Below are 23,595 nucleotides of genomic sequence, written 5' to 3'. Positions count from 1 at the left end.
ACGGCCTGTAAAACAGGCTGAGAGAGTGACCTGGGAACCTGTCACCCAGCCGGCTCCTGGGGCAGAGCTGGCCAGGGGAAGGGGGAAGGCAGACAGGCTTCCCCTCCAAGCCCAGCAGATATGTCTGCTTGTGACTCCTGGGCTCAGGCCCCTCTGATCCCCAGTGGGAGCAGCAAGTGGGGGGCTGTGGGAAGACATTCATGGAGTGAAGCAATTCTGGGATGAGACTCTTGTGGGTGTGATGCAACCTCACCAGCTGCTATGGGGCCGTATAATTTGGGGGAAGGCTCCCAGATGGCAGCCATTCACTCGGGGTTCCTGTGTAGACACAGGAAGGATCGGGGTGCAGGGCTGTTGGTTGGGGTCCTTCAGCACATCAGCTTTGATGTATTCTTGGGAAGTAACTGTAACGGCCAAAGAGCTGAACCCAGAGATCGGAAGGTGCAGAGGATAGGAGCCAGTGAGCACGTGAATGGCCCATATATGGCCCGGTTGGCAGGGAGTGGGGTACTTTTCCCCCTGGCTAGTAGCACAAGGGAAGAACTGAGAAGCTCTGGTTTCCTGCCTGTCTGTAGCCTGGTCCTGGAGCTGAGTGGGACAACAGCCCTGCACAGGGGAGAGGTGGCTCACACTGGCTCTGATGCGGCAACCAAAGCGGTGGGCTTGCTCCCTACCCTCACTGGGACATGAGTGCTGGGGGTGATCGGACCCCCAGTTAAGATCTTGTAGCGAGGACACATCTGAATGAGGGCCCCAAAGAGGTTGGGGTGCATGATCAGCTACCTGCAGAGGTGCAGATGGGGGATGGACTGAAGAACTGGCCAGACGGTGCCCTGGTCCTTGCCTGTGGCTGAGGTCAGGGAGAGCCACTTGGCCTGGCACCGGCAATCCACCCTGCAGGGGGGCGTGGAAGCTCCAGTGCGGGGAAGTGAGTTGCCAGGGACAGGGCTTAACAGGGCTGAGACCAAGGCCTTGTCCTGACATGGGAAAACTAAGGCACAGTGATGGGGGCTGGGCCCCAAACCCAGCCGCTGAATTCTAGACCTAGCTGCAGAAGGATCCCTCCTGGAAGAAGCGGGGGCCTTGTGGGCCCCGGTTTTGCGAGATCCTGGGGAAGGATCCAGGTGAGAGAAGCCATCCAGTACCAAGAAAGGGCTCCCTGAGGGAAAACTGAACTTGGGGGATCAGATGGTGTCTGGTAGTCCCCCAGAAGTACCACCGGGGGGATGTCCTGTCTTCTAAACATCAGGAGGTTCAGCGCACCTGGCGAGAGCTGCTGCAGAATGTTTACTGCCCTGGAAATTCACAGGGGTCCACCCTTTTGAGTTGGTGTGTGGAAGGAGAAGGAGGGGATCCCTGGACTTGATGAGAAAGAAATGGGAACTCGGTGGTGGATTCTAAACTATCGTTCTGGAGAAAGCTCACTGAGCTCATGGGTTTGGCCAGGAAGAATCTAGCCGGGGTCCAGGAACTGCAAAAGGGCTAGTATGACAGTGTGCCTGATCGGGGACCAGAAGAGGGGTCTCAGCTCAGTGTGAAGAGTGCCTGGGGAGAGTCCTGTGAAATCAGCAACCAGCTGAAGGAGGTGATGCATGTGCTGGAGATGCCCAATTGGGCAGTTGTACCATGTCAACATAATGAAGCTGTACTTTGACAGGGAGACTGTTGGTGTGGCCGTGTGTGTGGGCAGGGGAAGAAGGGGAAAGGGAATCTATCTCCTGACCCAGGAGCTGACCTCCTGCTGGAATAACTTCCCCCTCTGACCAGATAACCCCTCCCTGCCAGCTGAGATCAGAGGAGCTGCATCCGTATCCGCAGCCGGGTGCCAGCCGACCTGAGCTCACTAATCTAGCTGTCCCTGCGGGGAGGGGAGGTGGAGAACTATGCCCTGTGTATATGTTCATATATATGTTCATGATATCCGTGCCTTCAGCCCGACCTGGGAGAACCATGTGTCCCAGTGAAGAGGGGGCTGGAAGGCCTCCAGGATGCAGGATGGATGATAGAGGCCGGAAGGGGTAAGATGGGGATGGCAGAGGTGTCGTACCTGGGCCACACGGTGGGAAGCGGCTGCCTAAAGCCAGAGCCAGCCCAGGGGAAGGTAACCAGAGAGTGGCCCATTCCTCAAACCAAGACACAAGTCCAGGCCTCTAATGGGATGGCCGGGTACCACTGAAGGTTTGTACCCCACCTTAGCTCCCATGATGAAGATTGGTAAGTTGGACAAGCCAGACAAGGGGGTCTGGACCGAGCAGTGCCAAGGAGGAGGCTCTAACCCAGGGACTGATGCTGGTAAACCCAGACTTGGACAAACCTCAGATCAGATCAATGGGCTCATCCAACCCAGTATCAGACCTGGTACGGAAGACAAAGGATCGGGGAGGAGCTGTTGGGGCCGGTGATATCGGATGCCCAGCTGGAAAGCGGGGGGCTCTCGGTGAGCGAGTGGACTTCCTGAGGGGGTCCACGATGAGAGACAGGTATGTTAAAGGCTCAGATAGGTGTGGTTCCAGGAGGCAGAGGGGCTTAACCCCTGAGAGTGGACCCCCAAGAAGGGCTGTCACACTGAAGGGGGTTCCCCCCAGGGACTGTATGGGGCCAAGAGTGGGCACTACCTTTGAGTCCGTGACACAAGCAGAGGGATATCGAGGAGGGATGGATTGGTTTCAGCCATGGGCAACACTTACGGCAGAACTTCTTGGTCCTCCAGGGCTTGATCTTGACACCAGCAGCCTGGCAGGCAGTGACGTAACTGTGGATGGACCTGCACATCAGCCTCCGGTTTCCCCCGGCCTTACACAAGTCATGCACACAGTTGTTGAAGAAGACGGTGGGGTTGAGGGTGGAGAAGCAGGCGCTGAAGGGCCCATAGGGCGCCCGGATGATGCCGCAGTAGTTGTTGTGGATGTAGCTCGCCTTCCGGGACTCCTGGCAGGCGGGGCAGACCAGGCTGGCACAGCCATGGTCACATACTGCCCCGGGGACTCTCACCCTCCAGGAGACACCCAAGTCACGCAGGTCTCGGGCCAGGTGGCCGTTGGGCCGCAGGAGATCATCATGTGGTTTGCCATTGTAGTTGCCGCACAGGCCGCAGGTCTGGCTATGGTAGCTCTTAGGCACAGTGATGGCCAAATAGTAGTTCAGGTCAAAGGAGAGGTGCAGGCCAAATTTGGTGTGCAACACCACATTGGCACCATGGTAGTAGACACGCACCAAGCCATTCTTCAGCTGGAAGGGAAGGTAGTAGGAGATGCCATCCACCTGGGGCAGGGGCAGGGAGAGAGTGGGTTTAATAGGAACTGTGGCATTTACTGTGAAAGGTAGCTACTGCCTATGATAGGCCCCCTTACATATCCTTCCATCCTCCCACTTTATCCATCCATCCATCCATCCATCCATCCATCCATCCATCCATCCCCCTTGTGCGTCCATCCACTCACCTTATCCATCCATCTCTCTGATCCATCCACCCATCCATCCACCTTATCCATCTTGCCACCAATTCACCTACTCACTTTATCCATCCACACACACTCCCTTCCATCCATCCATCCACCAATATCCAGCCACCTAATAAGCTATATACATTCATCCACTAATATCCATTTATGCATCTCCTTATCCACCTATTAATCCACCTATTCACCAGTCTAGTATCTATCTCTCCACCCTTCTCTCTCTGCACCCCCTTATCCTTCCACCTACCACTCTCCTGCATCCTTCCTCCCCTCTTCCCCATTTCTCCACCCTGCCTTTCCCCCATGCCCTGCCACCTTTGGCAGCCAATCAGAGACAGAGGCTTCCCAAAAGCCCTGTGTGCGCTCTTACCAGGACAACACCGTTCCTGTTCCGCACCAGGGTGAATGTGCGTCTGTAGACGATGATGGACACAGTGTTGGTGACAGCAGCCTTGCTCCTGCCCAGACGTTCATTCTTCACGTGGATGGCAAAGGAGGGCAGGTAGCCCTTTCGGACACAGCTCTTGGCAAGGACATAGGTGCAGTTGCCTTGAAAATCAAAGGGGAAGCCATCGAAGGTCAGGTAGTGGGGGTCACCAGCGGCATGGCACGTGCCAGTCCTGGGCACCACTGGGTGGCATCTCTGGATGCCGTCCACTACCCGGCACTCCTCGTTGGGGCCGCAGGAGAAGTGGTAGCACTCCACGATCCCCCCTGCCTGGCACGAACACCTCTGCTTGCAGAAGCCGTTGGGGTAGAAGGTCTCGCCCGGCTTGTAGTAGAAGCCCCGGTGGACACAACCGCACTGGGAGAGGGGGACGCACTGATCACTGCTCAGCACAAAGCCTTCGTCGCACACACAGCCCTCCCGGCACTTGGTGGGACAGCGGGTTGGGGTGTAGAGACTGCGGCAGGTGGCGGGACAGCTGCTGGAGCACATCTCATAGTGGCTGTTCTGGGGGCAGGGTGGCCCTATGAGGAAACGTCAGAGGGATGTGGATGTCCCAGCTTCCTAGTGCTGACTCTGACCCCTATTTCCGTGAATCCCTCCCCATCCCCTCTATGCTCCCAAACCCCCTTCCCCTGTTCTCCATCCCCCAACAACCCAACCCCTCCTCCCGTGTGCCCCTGCCCCTCTCCCACCCAACCAGAGACTGGAGAGAGGACCTGCCCCTTGGATCCCACCCCATCCCTGGACGGCTGGAACAGTGGAAGTGTCACCAGCAGGCTTGTCCGTGGGAATGTATTTATACAGAGTGCCCAGTGGGAATCAAATCGGACTCCCTTGGATCTAAAAGCAAGAGGCCTGGGGGTGGGGGGCAGGGGAAGAGATGACACACCATGCGGTGAGCACACTCACGGCAGAATTTGTTGGTCCTCCACTCATAGACCTTGGCACCAGCTGCTTGGCAGGCTGCGGCGTAGCAGGCAAGGATGTGGCAGACCACAGTCTGGTTGTCCTTGTGGGAGCAGCGATCAAAGATGCAGTCTTTGAAGTACCCCTCCGGGTTCACCTTCTTGTGGCACTTCTTGAATGGGCCGTCCCTGTCCAGGAGGAGCCCGCACTCCTTCTTGCCCTTCCTATGCTGTTTCTCCACTCTCGCTATGTCCATGCAGTCTTCCTTCTCCATCTCCTTGCAGCCTGGGATGTCCCGGGCCTTCCAGCTCCTCCCAAAGTCCGATGGGGTGGGCGCTGGCAGCAGGTTGCTCATGGTCATGTCATTGTCATCTTCCCCATCAAAATTCCCACACAGGCCACACACTGAGCGGCCATAGGTGGCCGGCACCTTCACCCGGATGTGGTTCTGGCCGTCAAAGGTCACTGTTAGGCCAAAAGCCGTCTTCACTACTATGTCCCAGCCCCGGTGGTAGGCCGAGATCTTGTCATAGTCGATATTGTAGGGGAGGTTGATTTGCAGGCCATTCAGCTGTGGAGGGCAGCAGTGGGATACAAGGGGAGAGAGAATACTGCACAATTAAAACTGACCTTTGGCTATGGAAACGTCTTTAGCCCAGGAAAAAACACCCATTGGTGTCTAGGTGAATACAGATCCCATTCAGTGGGGACAGGACCAAGCCTGGAACATCTTGTATATCTTTGACCACAGAGCCTAACCCTGAGTCCTTAGTATTTAGTCAGTAGTTTTTATTAATTACTCATGACTTACTCATGATTCATTCCTTACTCAGGAGTTACTCATTCCCTACTCACTACTTACTTATTCCTTACCCCTTAGTAACTAAGGGGTGGGAAAATTTTTTGGCCCGAGGGCCACATCTGGGTCTGGAAATTGTATGGCGGGCCATGAATGCTCACGGAATTAACAATTCATGTTCAAACAGGGACATGAGAACATAAGAACAGCCCTATTGGGTCAGACCAAAGGTCCATCTAGTCCAGTATCGTGTCTTCTGACAGTGGCCAATGCCAGGTGCCCCAGAGGGAATGAACAGAACAGGTAATTATCAAGTGATCCATCCCCCGTCGCTCATTCCCGACTTCTGGCAAACAGAGGCTAGGGACACCATTCCTACTCATCCTGGCTAATAGCCATTGATGGACCTATCCTCCATGAATTTATCTAGTTCTTTTTTGAACCCTGTTATGGTCTTGGCCTTCACAACATCCTCTGGCAAGGAGTTCCACAGGTTGACTGTGCGTTTTGTGAAGAAATACTTCCTTTTGTTTGTTTTAAACCTGCTGCCTATTAATTTCATTTGGTGACCCGTAGTTCTTGTGTTATGAGAAGTAGTAAACAACACTTTCTTATGTTAACAACACAAGTTTGTTTCAAAATCAACACTATTAAAATAATTCTGTTGAACAATGCAGTGTTAGAAAATTACATTACGGAGCTGTTTGTTGATTACTCACTCCTTACTCATTACCTACTATGAAGTTATAACTTCCTTGCTCCTTACTTGCTCAGTATTTGTGCCTTTTGAATTCCTTACTCTGTATTTACTACTTACTAAGAAGTTATGCCTTCATCAATGTTTATGCCTTACTCTGTACTTACTCACCTCTTACTCTGTAGTTACTACTTCCTTTCTCCTTATTCAGTACTTACTCATTCTTTCTCAGTATTTACTTGTTATTTACTCATTCATTATTCATGACTTACTCATTCCCTACAAGTTGCTCAGTAGTAAATTCATTTCTTGATCCTTAGTCAGTATTTATTCACTTGCTCACTCCTTACTCAACACTTCTTCCTTATTTAGTAGCTACTTGTTACATATTCCTTACCCAGTACTTATTCAATACTTATTAGCTATTTGCTAATAACTCCTTACTCATTCCTTACTCAGTAGTTTCTCTTTACTCATTCTTTATTCTGAATTTACTCACTCTTTACTGGATAGTACTCCTTGATGTCAAAAGAAGGCACCTGCATCTGTGCAGCTGCATGCAGTGACTGCACACTTACCCTACAATGACTGCACACTTGCCCTGCAATGACTGCACACTTACCCTGCACTTCAGCAATGGCACACTTACCCTAAAGTGACTGCATACTTGCCTTGCAACGACTGCACACTTACCCTGCACTTCACCAGTGGCACACTTACCCTGCAGTGACTGCACACTTACTCTGCAGCATCTGCACACTTGCCCTGCAACGACTGCACACTTGCCCTGCAACGACTGTACACTTACCCGGACCTTTCCGTGGATAATGACAAGCTTCACTCCGTAGACCTGAATCTCTACCACCTTTGTGCCAGAGCCACTCTTGCTGCCCTTCCTCTGGTACTGCACCAGGACCTGGAATTTCACCAGGCTGGAGTTCTTGTGGCACAAACCAGCCAGGAGGTAGACACAAGTGCCGCGGAAGTCGTAGTGCAGCCCATCGAAGGTGATGTAGTGCGACTCCCCCAGGGCGGAGCAGGTTCCATAGCGGGTGGGATAGCAGCTCCGGATACCATTGGCCACCCGGCACTCCTCGCCCTGCTGGCACCGGGAGATCTGACAGGTGACCTTCCTGCTGTGCAGGTTGCACTGGCACTTCTGCTGGCACTTCTTATCCCCCCAGAAATGCTCTCCAGGGGTGTAGAGACGCCCCTTGTGGATGCAGCCGCAGCGCCCCTTGGGGATGCACTGACCCCCGTCCAGCATGTAGCCCTTCTTGCACTGGCAGGTCTCCATGCAGGGCAAGCGGCACTTGTCCAGGGTTGCAAAGTCATTGCACGTGGAAGGGCAGGCGGAGCCACAGAGCTGGTACTGGCTGTTCTCTGGGCAGGGCAGAGCTGTCAAAGGGACAGGACACCAGCGTCAGTGTTTACTGCTTCCTAACAAAGCCATGGCCACCGGAATCTCTGCTGCATTATATAGGTGCCCTGGGGTCTCTATCACACATCAGAGGCACTCAGATCCTCCTGCTGTGCAAACACAGGCCTGGGCCTCCTGTTGACAGCAGTATGGGGGGTATGACACACAGCTATTCAAGTCTGATTCCATCCAGCAGTGAGTGCAGTCACACTCACATACACACACAGACCAGGTGCAACACATCCTGTGGGAGGTGGTAGTTATTATACACATGCATACTGCAGAAAGTATATTTATCCATCCATCCAATTACAGTCCATCTCCATCTACATCATACATCTAACTGCCCTTCTGCAATATCTATCCATCCATCTTCCATCTGTCTCCATCTCTCCATCCATCTGCGGTATCTATCATCCATCCCTCAGTCTATCCATCTATCTTCCATTTGTCTCTATCTATCTGTTCACCTCTCCATCCATCCATGGTATTCACCCATCCATCTAACAGATGTGTCTGTCCATATATGCATCTACTCTGTCTATCGACCCTTCTTCAGGACCTATACCTATCCTTCCATCCAGACATTTACACCACATTCCATCATATTGGGACCCAGAGCTCCATTCTGGTGGAAACCCAGCGAAATGTACCCATTGGACACAACACCCATGTCCTAGCCCTTCCCCACACTCCCAGCACTCAATGATATGGCTGCCCATGGCCCCATCTCCTCTAATTACTCACGGCAGCCGGCCTGCTTCCTCCAGTCTTTCACCACTGTGCCCTCACGCTGGCAGGCATCCGCGTAAGTCTTGAGCACCCGGCAAAGGATCTGCTTGTAGCCATCGTAAGTGCAGAGGTCGGCCACACAGTCATCCAGGAAGGCCTTGGGGTTGATCAGGGCATGGCAACTTCGGAAGGGGCCATTTTGGGCTGTCTTGGTGATCAGACCACAGTAGGCCTCTCCATGGTAGCGCCTCACCAACTCCGGTGAGCAGCCCCCGCACTTCCCCTTGCAGCCATGCCTGCACTGTCTGTCACCGTCCTCCACCTTCCAGCTCTTGCCAAACTCTATGGCACTGGTGGCCAGATGCCCTGAGGGGGTGAGGAAGTCATCGCTGGGGTCCCAGTTGTAGTTGCCGCACAGGCCACACAGCCTGCCCAGGAAGGCCTTGGTGACCTTGACCACCAGGTAGTAATTCCAGTCGTAGTAGACCTTCAGGCCGAACTCGGCCTCCACGACCAGCTGGCCTCCCCGTTGGTGGAGCCAGAGCTTCCCGTCGTGCAGGGAGATGGGCAGGCGGGTCCGCTGGCCGTTCACCTGGGGAGGGTTAAGGGAACAGCCTCCATCAGGCTAAATACTGAACACCAGGCTCAGGGGAAAAGCAGCCTTGTGGCTAAGGCCTTGGCTGGGGTCTCTGGAGACCTGAGTTCAAGTCCCACCTGTGCGCTAGGGCTCTCTCTCAGCATTGGCTTGGGGGCTGGGCTAGGCCTCAGCAGTGTTGATTTCTGTCTCTGTCCCAGACTCCTTGTACTAGGGTGGGATTTTTTCTCCACCATCCTTTACAAGGGATCTGGATGCCAATTTCCCTTGGGAACCAGGTAGCCTACCTGGCAGAACACAGCCATAATCTCCCAGTGCTGGGATCTCCTCCACTGGAGCATCTAGGCCCCTCGCAAGTATTAACGGATTTAACTTCACAACTCCTGGGAGGGAGAGCAGGGCCATTTTCCACAGAATACAGGGATCAAACAGAGAATCTGTGGCACAGGAGGGAATTGTAAACTAAGGTCTCCTACCTTGTAGGCTAGCACTGCAACGTCCTCCCACTCCTGTTCAGCTGCTGGAGTTAAATTGTGAGGTCTTGGGGACAGGCAGTGTCTCTCGCTGTGTGTCTGGGCAGGGCCTGGCACATCAGGGCCCTGATCTCAGGTGGGTCAGAGACTGTGTCTTGCTCTGTCTGGGCAGCGCCTGACACAACAGGGCTCCAATCTCAGCTGGGGCAGGGATTGGGTCTCGCTCTGTCTGGGCAGTGCCCGGAAAAAAAGGGTGGCCCTGGATGCATCTGATCCACTCTGTTATAGTCAGTGGAACCTGCTTCTCCACTCACACACAAAGGTGTAACTCCATTAGCTCCAATGGAGTCACTCCGGATTTACACCAGGTGAGTGGGAGGGGACTTGGCCCCATTTACCCCAATGGCATGGCTGTGGGTTGTGCTGAGTCCTTACCCTGGCAAGCCCATACTCGTACTTGACCATGGTGATGTTGTAGTGGTAGACCTGGATGGTGACCTGGCTGACAAAGGAGACCTGTGTGTTGCCGCGCTTCTGGCTCTTGGTGATGATGTGGAAGGCAGGGAGCTTGGGCTTATGGCTGCAGGTCTTGACCACGGTGTAGCTGCAGGTGCCATGGAAGTCGAAGCTGTGCCCATCGAAGGTGTGGTAGTGGGGGTGGCCTGAGGCCCAGCAGATGGGCTGGGAGCGTGATGCTGGGACGCACTGGGGCCAACCACCTGCCACCTCACACACCATCCCTTTGCTGCACTGGACAGTGTCGCAGGACTTGTGGGTTGGCACGCACTTGGGCCAGCCATTCACTACCTGGCACAAGGTGCCCGGTTTGCAATGCACACCATTACAAGAGGGTTTCTTTGGCATGCACTTGGGCCATCCATCCACCATCTGGCACACGGTACCTGGTTTGCAATGGATGCTGGCACAGGAGGGTTTCCTTGGCACACACTGGGGCCAACCATCCACCATCTGACACAAGGTATCCGGTTTGCAGAGGATGGTTTCACAGGAGGGTTTCTTTGGCACACATTGGGGCCAGCCATTCACAATATGGCACATAGTACCTGGTTTGCAACGAATGCTGTCGCAGGAGAGCTTCTTTGGCACACACAGAGGCCAGCCGTCCACCATCTGACACACGGTGCCCAGTTTGCAATGCACACTGTCACAGGAGGGTTTCTTTGGCACGCATTTGGGCCAGCCTCCCACCATCCGGCACACGGTACCCGGTTTGCAATGGATGCTGTCACAGGAGGGTTTCTTTGGTACGCACTGGGGCCAACCGTCCACAATCTGACATAAAGTATCTGGTTTGCAACGGATGCTGTCACAGGAGGGTTTCTTTAGCACACACTTGGGCCAGCCGTCCAGCATACGGCACATGGCACCTGGTTTGCAATGGATGCCTTCACAGGAGCGTTTCTTTGGCACGCATTTGGGCCAGCCGTCCACCATCTGGCACACGGTGCCCAGTTTGCAGGCAGTTTCAGCACAAGACGGAGGAGACAATGGGGCAGCTCTGAAAAATCGCATACACTTGGGCCAGCCATCTATGGCCTTACACACAGTCCCTTCCTTGCAATGTACTCCATTGCAGGCCGGTGGGGTGTGCACACACTCTGGCTGGCCATTCACCAGTTTGCACACAGTGCCCTCTTTGCACTTGAAGTGGTGGCAGGATGGCACTGGGACACAATTGGGCCAGCTGTGAATGATCTCGCACACAGTCCCCGGTGGGCACTGGAAATTCAGGCAGGATGGTGGCACGGGAACACACCTGGGGCCATCCTTCCCCATCTCACACATGGTCCCTTCTTGGCACAAAAAGGCAGCACATGATGAAGGAGGAGAGGAAACACACATGGGCCAGCCCTGAAGCATCTCGCACACCATGTCCTCTTTACAATGGGTGTTCTGACAGGACGGCACAGGGAGGCAGTTGGGCCAGCCGTTTACCATCTTGCACACTGTTCCATCTTTGCATTGGATTTCTTTGCAGGATGGTGGGATGTGAACACACTTGGGCCAACCATCATCAACCTTGCACATAGTCCCTTCTTTGCAGCGGGTGTTCTGGCAGGATGGCACAGGGACACACTTCGGCCAGCCACCTTCCTCCTGGCAGAGGGTCCCCTCTTTGCAATGGGTATTCTGGCAGGATGGCACAGAGACACATTTTGGCCAACCATCTTCAACCTTGCACACAGTCCCCTTTTTGCACTGTGTGTTCTGGCAGGATGGCACAGGGACACACCTAGGCAAGCCATCTACTTTGCTGCAAAAAGTACCCTTTTCACAATGGGTGTTCTGGCAGGATGGCACAGGGACACACCTGGGCCAGCCATCTGTATCTTTGCACACAGTGCCCTTTTTGCAATGGGTGTTCTGGCAGGATGGCACAGGGACACATTTAGGCCAGCCATCTATGATCTGGCACATAGTGCCCTTTTTGCAATGGGTGTTTTGGCAGGATGGCACAGGGACACACCTGGGTGAGCCATCTACTAGGCTGCAAAAAGTCCCCTTTTTGCAGTGGGTGTTCTGGCAGGATGGCACAGGGACACACTTGGGCCAGCCATCTATATCTTTGCACACAGTGCCCTTTTTGCAATGGGTGTTTTGGCAGGATGGCACAGGAACACACCTAGGCAAGCTATCTACTACGCTGCAAAAAGTCCCCTTTTTGCAGTGGGTGTTTTGGCAGGATGGCACAGGGATACACTTGGGCCAGCCATCTATGATCTGGCACCTGGTCCCCTTTTTGCATTGGATGTTCTGGCAAGACGGCACAGGGACACACCTGGGCCAGCCATCTACTATGCTGCAAAAAGTCCCCTTTTTGCAGTGGGTGTTCTGGCAGGACGGCAAAGGGACGCACTTAGGCCAACCATCTATGATTTGGCACACAGTGCCCTTTTTGCAGTGGGTGTTCTGGCAGGATGGCACAGGGACACACTTGGGCCCGCCATCTATATCTTTGCACACAGTGCCCTTTTTGCAGTGGGTGTTCTGGCAGGATGGCACAGGGATACACTTGGGCCAACCATCTATGATCTGGCACACAGTACCCTTTTTGCATTGGATGTTCTGGCAAGACGGCACAGGGACACACCTGGGCCAGCCATCTACTATGCTGCAAAAAGTCCCCTTTTTGCAGTGGGTGTTCTGGCAGGACGGCAAAGGGACGCACTTAGGCCAACCATCTACGATTTGGCACACAGTGCCCTTTTTGCAGTGGGTGTTCTGGCAGGATGGCACAGGGACACACTTGGGCCCGCCATCTATATCTTTGCACACAGTGCCCTTTTTGCAGTGGGTGTTCTGGCAGGACGGCAAAGGGACACACTTAGGCCAGCCATCTATGATTTGGCACACAGTGCCCTTTTTGCAGTTGGTGTTCTGGCAGGATGGCACAGGGACACACTTGGGCCAGCCATCTATATCTTTGCACACAGTGCCCTTTTTGCAATGCGTGTTCTGACAGGATGGCACAGTGACGCACTTGGGCCAGCTATCTACGACCTGGCACACGGTCCCCTTTTTGCAATGCATGTTCTGACAGGATGGCACAGGGATGCACTTGGGCCAGCCATCTATGATCTGGCACATGGTACCCTTTTTGCAATGAGTGTTCTGGCAAGATGGCACAGGGACACACTTGGGCCAGCCATCTATGACCTGGCACACGGTGCCCTCTTTGCAGAGTGTGTCATGGCAGGATGGCACAGGGACACACTTGGGCCAGCCATATATCATGTGGCATACAGTACCCTTTTTGCAGTGGGTGTTCTGGCAGGATGGCACAGGGACACACTTGGGCCAGCCATCTATATCTTTGCACACAGTGCCCTTTTTGCAGTGGGTGTTCTGGCAGGATGGCACAGGGACGCACTTCGGCCAGCCGTCTATATCTTTGCACACAGTGCCCTTTTTACAATAGGTGTTCTGGCAGGATGGCACAGGGACACACTTGGGCCAGCCATCTATTTCTTTGCACACAGTGCCCTTTTTGCAGTGAGTGTTCTGGCAGGATGGCACAGGGACACACTTGGGCCAGCCATCTATATCTTTGCACACAGTGCCCTTTTTGCAGTGAGTGTTCTGGCAGGATGGCACAGGGACACACTTGGGCCAGCCATCTATATCTTTGCACACAGTGCCCTTTTTGCAGTGGGTGTTCTGGCAGGATGGCACAGGGACACACTTGGGCCAGCCGTCTATGACCTGGCACATGGTCCCCTCCTTGCAGTGGGTGTTCTGGCAGGATGGCACAGGGACGCACTTGGGCCAGCCATCTATTTCTTTGCACACAGTGCCCTTTTTGCAGTGGGTGTTCTGGCAGGATGGCACAGGGACACACTTGGGCCAGCCATCTATTTCTTTGCACACAGTGCCCTTTTTGCAGTGGGTGTTCTGGCAGGATGGCACAGGGACACACTTGGGCCAGCCGTCTATGACCTGGCACATGGTCCCCTCCTTGCAGTGGGTGTTCTGGCAGGATGGCACAGGGATGCACTTGGGCCAGCCATCTATTTCTTTGCACACAGTGCCCTTTTTACAATGCGTGTTCTGGCAGGATGGCACAGGGACACACTTGGGCCAGCCATCTATTTCTTTGCACACAGTGCCCTTTTTGCAGTGAGTGTTCTGGCAGGATGGCACAGGGACACACTTGGGCCAGCCGTCTATATCTTTGCACACAGTGCCCTTTTTGCAGTGGGTGTTCTGGCAGGATGGCACAGGGACACACTTGGGCCAGCCGTCTATGACCTGGCACATGGTCCCCTCCTTGCAGTGGGTGTTCTGGCAGGATGGCACAGGGACGCACTTGGGCCAGCCATCTATTTCTTTGCACACAGTGCCCTTTTTGCAGTGGGTGTTCTGGCAGGATGGCACAGGGACACACTTGGGCCAGCCATCTATGACCTGGCACATGGTCCCCTCTTTGCAGTGGGTGTTCTGGCAGGATGGCACAGGGACACACTTGGGCCAGCCATCTATGACCTGGCACATGGTCCCCTCTTTGCAGTGGGTGTTCTGGCAGGATGGCACAGGGACACACTTGGGCCAGCCATCTATGACCTGGCACATGGTCCCCTCCTTGCAGTGGATGTTCTGGCAGGATGGCACAGGGATGCATTTGGGCCAGCCATCTATGACCTGGCACATGGTCCCCTCCTTGCAGTGGGTGTTCTGGCAGGATGGCATAGTGACACACTTGGGCCAGCCATCTATGACCTGGCACATGGTTCCTTCCTTGCATTGGGTGTTCTGGCAGGATGGCACAGGGACACACTTGGGCCAGCCATCTACGACCTGGCACATGGTCCCTTTTTTGCATTGGGTGTTCTGGCAGGATGGTACAGGGATGCATTTGGGCCCACTGTCTGCCATCTGGCAAAAGGTCCCGTCCTTGCAATGGGTGTTCTGGCAGGATGGCACAGGGACACAGCTGGGCCAGCCATTCTGAAGTTTGCACACAGTCCCCTGTTTGCATTTGACGTGATGGCAGGATGGTGGGTTGGGGATGCACCTGGGCCAGCCATGTACAATATTGCAAGTAGTTCCTTCTTTGCAGTATACTGAGTTGCAGGTTCGAAAGTCAGGGATACAATCTGGCTCTCCATTCTTGTCGATGCACTGGTACCCCCTTCGGCACTGCACTCCACTGCAGGGATCTGGGTGCTTGGGATGCTCGGGAACAGCAGCTGAGGAAGAAAAATACACACTATTCACTGAAAAGGCCACCGTGGAAGAATCCACTCATGCTCATGGCAAGATCTGCCACTTGGGTGGTAGCTAGTGGGAGCTGGAAACGAAGCTGGCTCCTAAAAACAGCAACGTGAGGCAGGACGGCACAGGGACCCACCTGGGCCAGCCATCTATGGCACTGCACGTAGTCAGCCCATTGTTTGACTCTAATTAAGACTGCGTGTCTGTCACGGAGGTGAGGGAGCATGGGTGGTGCATCTAATAGGCAGGGGAAGGCTGTGCCTCCCCAAACACCCCCGAATGGCCGTGCCCACGTTCTGTCCAGAGGTCCCTTCTTGCTGCTAGTTGGCCGCAGCCCAGGTAGGCTGCTCCTCTTCCGGAAAGGGAAGCCTGCTGGGGCTGGGGCTGGGGCTAGGGCGGCTGGGACTTGGAGTAGCTGGGGCTGCCCAGTGGTGGGAGGGCCTCTGGCATAGGGGCTGCACCACCCAGCGCTCCAGGGCTGGCAGGGGACCAGGGGGACCACATGCCACCAGCGTGTCCGGTGCTCCGCAGCTGGGGTGAGGGGTGGGCTGGCGGCCTGGTACTTTGGGGTTGTGGGATGTGCATGCCTGCCCGGTGTTCTGGGGCTGTGGGCCACCCGCCCATCCCGTGATCCAGGGCTCGGGGCTGCAGGAGGTGTGTCTGCGCTTGGGGGGAAAGGGGAAGGGAGGGACGGGCCTCAGTCAGAAGGAATGGCCAGGCTGGGTCTAGCCTCCCCAAGCCACTGGTTCACCCACTGCCCATGCATGGAAGTCACAGATTTCATGACTTTCTGTGATCTTTGTGACTTCTGCAGCTGGTGTGGCTGGCTAAGGGACTGCCTGAGCTGGGCAACCTCTAGGTCAGGGCTGGGGCAGTGTGTTGGGGTATAGGGCGGCGCTTACCTGGGGGGGGGGGGAAAGCTCCCACTGGCATCTCCCTGCAGCTCCTAGGTGGAGGGGCTCCATGCACTTCTCACACCAACAAGTGCTGCCCTCGCAGCTTCCATTGGCTGCGATTCCCGGCCAATCAGAGCTGCAGAACTGGCGCTTGTGGCAGGAGCAGCATGCGGAGGCCCCCTGGCTTCCCCTCCTCCTAGGAGCTTCAGGGACATCAGTGGGAGCCAGGGAGCTCCCTCCCTCAGGTAAGCATCACCCCCACCCCAACACCCTGACCCAGACCTGAGACCCCTCTTCCCCCAGCGCCTGCGGGGGTCCTGCGTCGCACACTGCTGTCCGCCCCCCCCAGCATCAGCGGAGATCCCAAGCTACCCCTGCCCAGCACCCACGGCCCCCTGGCCCAAGTTTTATTTAGGGGTATATAGTAAAAGTCATGGACAGGTCACGGATTGTGAATTTTTGTTTACTTCCCAATACCTGCCCATGATTTTTACTAAAAATACCCATGACTAAAATGCAGCCTTAACTCCAATATGTAATATACTGAGACCCACCAGCCAGACACCTGGGAAAGAATTCTCTGTAGTAACTCAGAGCCTTCCCCATCGAGTGTCCCATCACTGGGTGTGGGCGATATTGCTGCTACCAGTCACAGATCAGCTACATGCCATTGTAGGCAGTCTCATCATAGAGTCATAGAAGATTAGGGTTGGAAGGGACCTCAGGAGGTCATCTAGTCCAACCCCCTCCTCAAAGCAGGACTAATCCCCAACTAAATCATCCCAGCCAGGGCTTTGTCAAGCCGGGCCTTAAAAATCTCTTAGGATGGAGATTCCACCACTTCCCTAGGTAACCCATTCCAGTGCTTCACCACCCTGCTAGTGAAATAGTGTTTCTAATATCCAACCTAGCCCTAGCCCTCCCTGTGATGCTCTGTACCTTGGGGAATACTCTACACCCCCAGTTCATCTTTATAATATGATTGTGTGGTATCCAATGCAAAGTTTGTTATGTTGGGGGTCTTCGGAAGGCTCATAATGCACTGAGCATGGTTGTTATAGGATGTTATAGTAATTGTTACAGTAATGTTATATGTTTCAGAGTAGCAGCGTTTCAGAGTAGCAGCCGTGTTAGTCTGTATTCGCAAAAAGAAAAGGAGTACTTGTGGCACCTTAGAGACTAACAAATTTATTTGAGCATAAGCTTTCGTGAGCTACAGCTCACTTCATCGGATGCATCCGATGAAGTAATGTTATAGTGAGGTTATAGGTTATCATTTCATGTATATAGTTATGAGGCTGAAAATGTATCCTCATGGCTTAAAGCAGGCCTGCACAACTCATAAAGCAGTGAGGGCCGTATTACTCCAAAGAAAACAGCTGAGGGCTGAAACCCACTGGCCCCGCCGAAACAACACAACCCTCCAGCGCCGCCTGCCCTGCGGAAACAAACCCTTCTTCCCCAGTGCCACCCCGCTGGGTGTAAGGGCGTGCAGGGGCCAAGGCAAGGCAATGGGATGGAGGTGTGTGAGGGGGGTGCAGAGGGCTGGGGAGGTGTGAGGGGGTGCAGGGGTCAGGGCAGGGGGCTGGGTGTGTGTGAGGGGGGTTCAAGAGTCAGGGCAGGGGAGGTGTGGGAGGTGCAGGGGGCTGGGGGTGTGTGAGGGGGTGCAGGGGTCAGGGCAGGGGGCTGGGGATGTGTGAGGAGGGTGCAGGGGTCAGGCCACCCTGACCCCTTCACCCCCCTCACAGCTCCCCAGCCCCCTGCACTCCCCTCACACATCCCCAGCCCCCTGCCCTGCCCGTTTCCTGCACCCCCTCACACCCAGCGTGGTGGCACTGGGGAAGGAGGGTTTGTTTCCGCAGGGCAGGCGGCGCTGGGCGGGGGGCGGTGTTGTTTCGGTGGGGCCAGGGGTTGTTGGCCCTCAGCTGTTTTCTTTGGAGTAATATGGCCCTCGCCGCTTTACGAGTTGTGCAGGCCTGTGTTAGATCCTAGAGGGAGTCACCCCCATTCCTTTGGTCAGTTTGGGACTGCGATGAGGTAATGCTCCCCTGACTCTGAAGGGGTGGGGGGCGAAGCCACAAGGAAAGGACATGATAAAAGGGAGAGATATTTTGCCATGCTCGCTCTCTTCCACCTTACTCTACAGACACCACCACCACCACCACCACATGACTGAAATGCTGATCAAAGGGGAGAGCCTGGCTGAAAAGCCAGCCTGTGGTGAGAAGCATCTAAATTTTTAAGGACACTGAAAGTGTTAATATCAGCTTAGAATGCGTTTCAAAGATAATGGCCAATGGCTCTGCAATCACATCAGCCAACTCCCTCAGCACCCTCAGATGCATTAGATCTGGCCCTATGGACTTGTGCACGTCCAGCTTTTCTAAATAGTCCTTAACCAAACCATCTCCTCCATAAACTTATCAAGTTCAAGCTTGAAGCCAATTAGGTTTTTTTTCCCCTCTGCTCCCCTTGGGAGGCTGCTCTAGAACTTCACTTCAAACCTTTGCCTAATTTCAAGCCTAAACTTTCTGTGGCCAGTTGATATCCCTTTGCTTTGTGTCTGTTTCATATGTAAGTGCTATGTGTTCCATGGGGCAGTGATGGGAGGGGTAATGGTAATTCAGGGTGTACTGGTCCTTTGGTAGCAGTGGCTGAGGGAGGACCTGGGGGAGCAGGGGGATACTCGGCAGACTTGGGGGTTGGTGTGTCATATTGCTGACTGCAGAGAGGCAGTGGGGCCTGTGTAGACTGAGAAGAGGGGGCTTGCATTGCCTGCAGCTGGGAGAGTCGGGTAGCTGGCCTATGGCCAGAGATGACATGTAACTCTTAATGGTGGTGGGGCACAATTCTGGGGTGGCACATAACCACCCCACACGTTGCCTCTGGGCTGAGGAGAAGCAGCAGAGCCAGGAGTGCCAGGACAGTGGTGAGCAAGCACCTTGGGAGCATCTCATGCAGCTGGGCTCCATGTACAGGAGCCAGCTCCAAGGGTCTGGCATGGGGCTCCTTCAGGGGAGAGGCAAGAGCATGTCAGGGCAGCTCAGAGGTGTGCTGCCTGCCCTGTCTGAGGAGTGCCCGGCCGTGCAGAGGCAGCCTGGCTCAGGGAGCAGGGCAGGGAGGGCTGCCGGGCAGCCAATCAGCATCCCATCTCCTACAGCGCGGAGGCCAGGGGCCTGAGTGGGCTGGGCGGCTCCCATCCAACTTCTGATCTGCCAGCTCCTGGCAGGAGGTGACGGTTTTGGGGCACACCCTCCCAGTTTGAAAAACTCTGTGCTAAATGGAAGGCAGAAATCTGCGGGGGGAGGCATGCGACCTGGCGTGCCCCCCCCCCACACATTGTCTCTGCCTAGGGCAGGTTTCAGAGTAGCAGCTGTGTTAGTCTGTATTCACAAAGAGAAAAGGAGTACTTGTGGGACCTTAGAGACTAACAAATTTATTTGAGCATAAGCTTTTGTGAGCTACAGCTCACTTTGGATGTATCTGATGAAGTGCTCACAAAAGCTTATGCTCAAATAAATTTGTTAGTCTCTAAGGTGCCACAAGTACTCCTTTTCTTTTTGCCTAGGGTAGGCATCATTTAATTTGCTTTGAAGAGATCTCGACAAATTTATGAGTGGGACTGCATGACGAAGCTGCTTGTCATGGGAGGGCAGCGTTTGGCAGCTTTGGGGGTCTCTTCTGGTTTATGTCTGATGTTCCTAGACTCTCATGCTTCAGGGCTTCAGACAGGCACCTGCAGGGATCAGGAAGGGATCCACTCCCATTTCTACTCTGGGTTATGATTTTTCTCCTGCCTCTGAAGCACAGGGGACAGCCACAGCTGGAGAGGGGACACTGGGCAGCATGGGCCAGGGCTCTGCAGTGGCACTGAGCATTCTCTCCTCTGGTGCTTGGCCTGCTGGTTCTCACCCACATGCTCAGGGTCTGGCTAATCACCATAGGTGATGTCAAGAAGGCATTTCCCTCCCCAGCTCAGATTGGCAGGGACCTTGGGGAATTTTTCACTTTCCTCTACAGCGTGGGGGGTGGGTCACTTGCCAGGTTATATGGGTATTTCTCACTTAATCATTGCCCTGCTATTGCGGGGGCCTCGGACACTGGCGGACCTTGGTCCCTCCTATGCTCTGCCTGTGGCACATCATAGTCCCGTCTCCTGTGAGCTGTAACTTTGGTCTCATTTTGGTGATTGGGTGGAGCGTGGGGGTGCTGGGGGATGTTGGGGGACTGTGATGTACAGGTGGTGAGGCCGGTTGATTTGGTACTCCCCTGTGGCCTTCAACTCTATGGCTCCAGAATTCTCTATATCAGTGGCTCTCAATCTTTCCAGTCTACTGTACCCCTTTCAGGAGTCTGATTTGTCTTTCAAGTTTCACCTCACTTGAAAACTACTTGCTTACAAAATCAGACATAAAAATACAAAAGTGTCACAGCCACACTAGTACTGAAAAATTGCTTCCTTTCTCATTTTTACCATATAATTATAAATAGGGCTGTCGATTAATCGCAGTTAACTCACATGATTAACACAAAAAATTAATCATGATTAAAAAAATTAATTGTGATTCATTGCAGTTTTAATTGCAAGGCTAAACAACAGAATACCAATTGAAAGTTATTCAATATTTTTGGATGTTCTTCTACCATTTCAAATACGGAAAAGCTTTGTTATCTGGCATGCTGGAGGAATGAGGGCTGCTGGTAAGTCAAAAGTTCCAGTTAACTAAGAGGGAGGGAGTTTAGGTGTGGGAGGGGGCTCAGGGATGAGGGTTGAGCTTTGGGAGGTGGTGTGGAGCATGGGCTCTGGGAGGGAGTTTGGATGCGGGAGGGGGCTCGGGGTAGGAGGTTGGGGTGTGGGAGGGGTTTTGGGGTGCCAGTTCCGGGTGGTGCTCACCTTGGGCGGCTCCCTGCAAGCTCCTAGGTGGCGCTGTTTCCTGACCAATGGGAGCTGCCGAGACAGTGCTCAGGGTCGGACGGGGAGGGGGCAGCGCACAGAGCCCCGGGCTGTCCCTCCACCTAGGAGCAGAAGGGACATGTCGCCACTTCTGGGGAGCCATGCAGAGCAGGTAGGGAGCCCCATGCCAACTAGACTTTAAATGGAAATCAGAAATGCCGGTTTCTAGAGCTTTCCAGTTGGTAAAGTGCCAGATATACTATATATTGATTTCAGTTACAACACAGAATATGAATGTACAGTGCTCACTTTATATTATTTGTGATTCCAAATATTTAAACTGTAAAAGTGATAAATGAAAGAAATATTATTTTTCAATTCACTTCATACAAGTACTGTAATGTGATCTCTTTATTGTGAAAGTGCAACTTACAAATGTAGATTTTTTTGTTACATAACTGCACTCAAAAACAAAACAATGTAAAACTTTAGAGCCTATAAATCCCCTCAGTCCTTCTTCTTGTTCAGCCAATCGCTCAGACAATAATAGAATACCATTTATTTAAATATTTTTGGATGTTTTCTACATTTTCAAAAATATTTATTTCAATTACAACACAGAATACAGAGTGTACTGTGCTCATTTTATATTTCTTTTTATTACAAATATTTGCACTGTAAAAAACAAAAGAAATATTATTTTTCAATTCATCTAATACAAGTACAGTAGAGCAATCTCTTTATCATGAAAGCTGAACTTACAAATGTAGAATTATGTACAAAAAATAACTGCACTCAAAAATAAAACAATGTAAAACTTTAGAGCTACAAAGAAAAGGAGAACTTGTGGCACCTTAGAGACTAACAAATTTATTTGAGCATAAGCTTTCGTGATCTACAGCTCACTTCATCGGATAGAGCCTACAAGTCCTCTCAGTCTTACTTCAGCCAATCGCTCAGACAAACAAGTTTGTTTATATTTACAGGAGATAATGCTGCCTGCTTTTTGTTTATGTCACCTGAAAGTGAGAACAGGCATTCGCATGGCACTGTTGTAGTAGGCATTGCAAGGCATTTACATGCCTGATGCCAGATACATAAAGATTCATATGTCCCTTCCTGCTTCAACCACCATTCCAGGGGACATGTTTCCATGCTGCTGATGGATTCTGCTTGACAACTCCAAAGCAGTGTGGGCCAACACATGTGCATTTTCATCATCTGAGTCAGATGCCACCAGCAGAAGGTTGATTTTATTATTTTTTTTTGGTGGTTCGGGTTCTGTAGTTTTCCTCATCAGAGTGTTGCTCTTTTAAGACTTCTGAAAGCATGCTCCACACCTTGTCCCTCCCAGATTTTGGAAGGCACTTCAGGTTCTTAAACCTTGGGTCTAGTGCTGTAGCTATCTTTAGAAATCTTATATTAGTACCTTCTGCATTTTATCAAATCTGCAGTTCAAGTGTTCTCGAAACAAACAACATGTGCTGAGTCATCATCCAAGACGGCTAGAACATGAAATATAGGGCAGAATGCAGGTAAAACAGAGCAGGGGACATACAGTTCTCCACCAAGGAGTTCATTCACAAATTTCATTAACGCATGATTTTTTTAATGAGTGTCATCAGCATGGAAGCATGTCCTCTGGAATGGTGGTTGAAGCATGAAGGGGCATACACATGTTTAGCATTTCTGGCACGTAAATACCTTGCAACACCAGCTGCAAATGCCAGTTCTCACTTTCAGGTGACATTGTAAATAAGAAGCAGGCAGCATTATCTCCCGTAAATGTAAACAAACTTGTTTGTCTGAGCGATTGGCTGAAGTAAGACTGAGAGGACTTGTAGGCTCTATCCGATGAAGTGAGCTGTAGATCACGAAAGCTTATGCTCAAATAAATTTGTTAGTCTCTAAGGTGCCACAAGTTCTCCTTTTCTTTGTAGCTCTAAAGTTTTACATTGTTTTATTTTTGAGTGCAGTTATTTTTTGTATATAATTCTACATTTGTAAGTTCAGCTTTCATGATAAAGAGATTGCTCTACTGTACTTGTATTAGATGAATTGAAAAATACTATTTCTTTTGTTTTTTACAGTGCAAATATTTGTAATAAAAAGAAATATAAAATGAGCACAGTACACTCTGTATTCTGTGTTGTAATTGAAATAAATATTTTTGAAAATGTAGAAAACATCCAAAAATATTTAAATAAATGGTATTCTATTATTGTTTAACAGCACAATTAATCATGTGATTAATTGTTATTAATTTTTTTAATCGTGTGACTAATCATGATTAATTTTTTTAATCATTTGACAGCCCTATGTATAAAATAAACCAATTGGAATATAAATATTGTACTTCCATTTCAGGGTATAGTTGTAGCGGGGGTAGTCACCCTGCTCCGGCTCTGAAGGGGTTAAAGCAGCCCTGGAGAGGGCTGTGGCTGGGAACAGCTAGGCTGATGGGGGAAGCAGCCACAGCTGGGGCCATGCCTCAGTCAGGCCACAGCTGGCCGTTATAAGATGGCTGTGGGCCAGAAGTTG

At 52.4% G+C, this 23,595-nt stretch overlaps 1 protein-coding gene across 1 annotated transcript in view; it reads right to left on the bottom strand.

The window, feature by feature from the left end:
• Nucleotides 1-23,595, bottom strand: part of LOC119847612 (IgGFc-binding protein-like) — a 45,482-nt gene that overhangs the window by 5,510 nt on the left and 16,377 nt on the right. Inside the window, exons 2-12 of the mRNA XM_038382528.1 lie at nt 14,967-15,239; nt 13,799-14,891; nt 12,661-13,645; nt 11,456-11,976; nt 10,920-11,308; nt 9,967-10,433; nt 8,479-9,055; nt 7,120-7,709; nt 4,819-5,386; nt 3,829-4,430; nt 2,688-3,261 (exon numbers count right to left, since the gene is read on the bottom strand). Coding sequence (XP_038238456.1) covers nt 2,688-3,261; nt 3,829-4,430; nt 4,819-5,386; nt 7,120-7,709; nt 8,479-9,055; nt 9,967-10,433; nt 10,920-11,308; nt 11,456-11,976; nt 12,661-13,645; nt 13,799-14,891; nt 14,967-15,239 — 6,639 coding nt within the window. The remainder of the gene's footprint in view (nt 1-2,687; nt 3,262-3,828; nt 4,431-4,818; nt 5,387-7,119; nt 7,710-8,478; nt 9,056-9,966; nt 10,434-10,919; nt 11,309-11,455; nt 11,977-12,660; nt 13,646-13,798; nt 14,892-14,966; nt 15,240-23,595) is intronic.

This window comes from Dermochelys coriacea, chromosome 24 (genome assembly GCF_009764565.3).
Source record: "Dermochelys coriacea isolate rDerCor1 chromosome 24, rDerCor1.pri.v4, whole genome shotgun sequence".
Lineage (NCBI taxonomy): Eukaryota > Metazoa > Chordata > Testudines > Dermochelyidae > Dermochelys > Dermochelys coriacea.
Note: the sequence above shows the minus strand (reverse complement) of the source record. Positions and strands in the feature narration are given on the sequence as shown.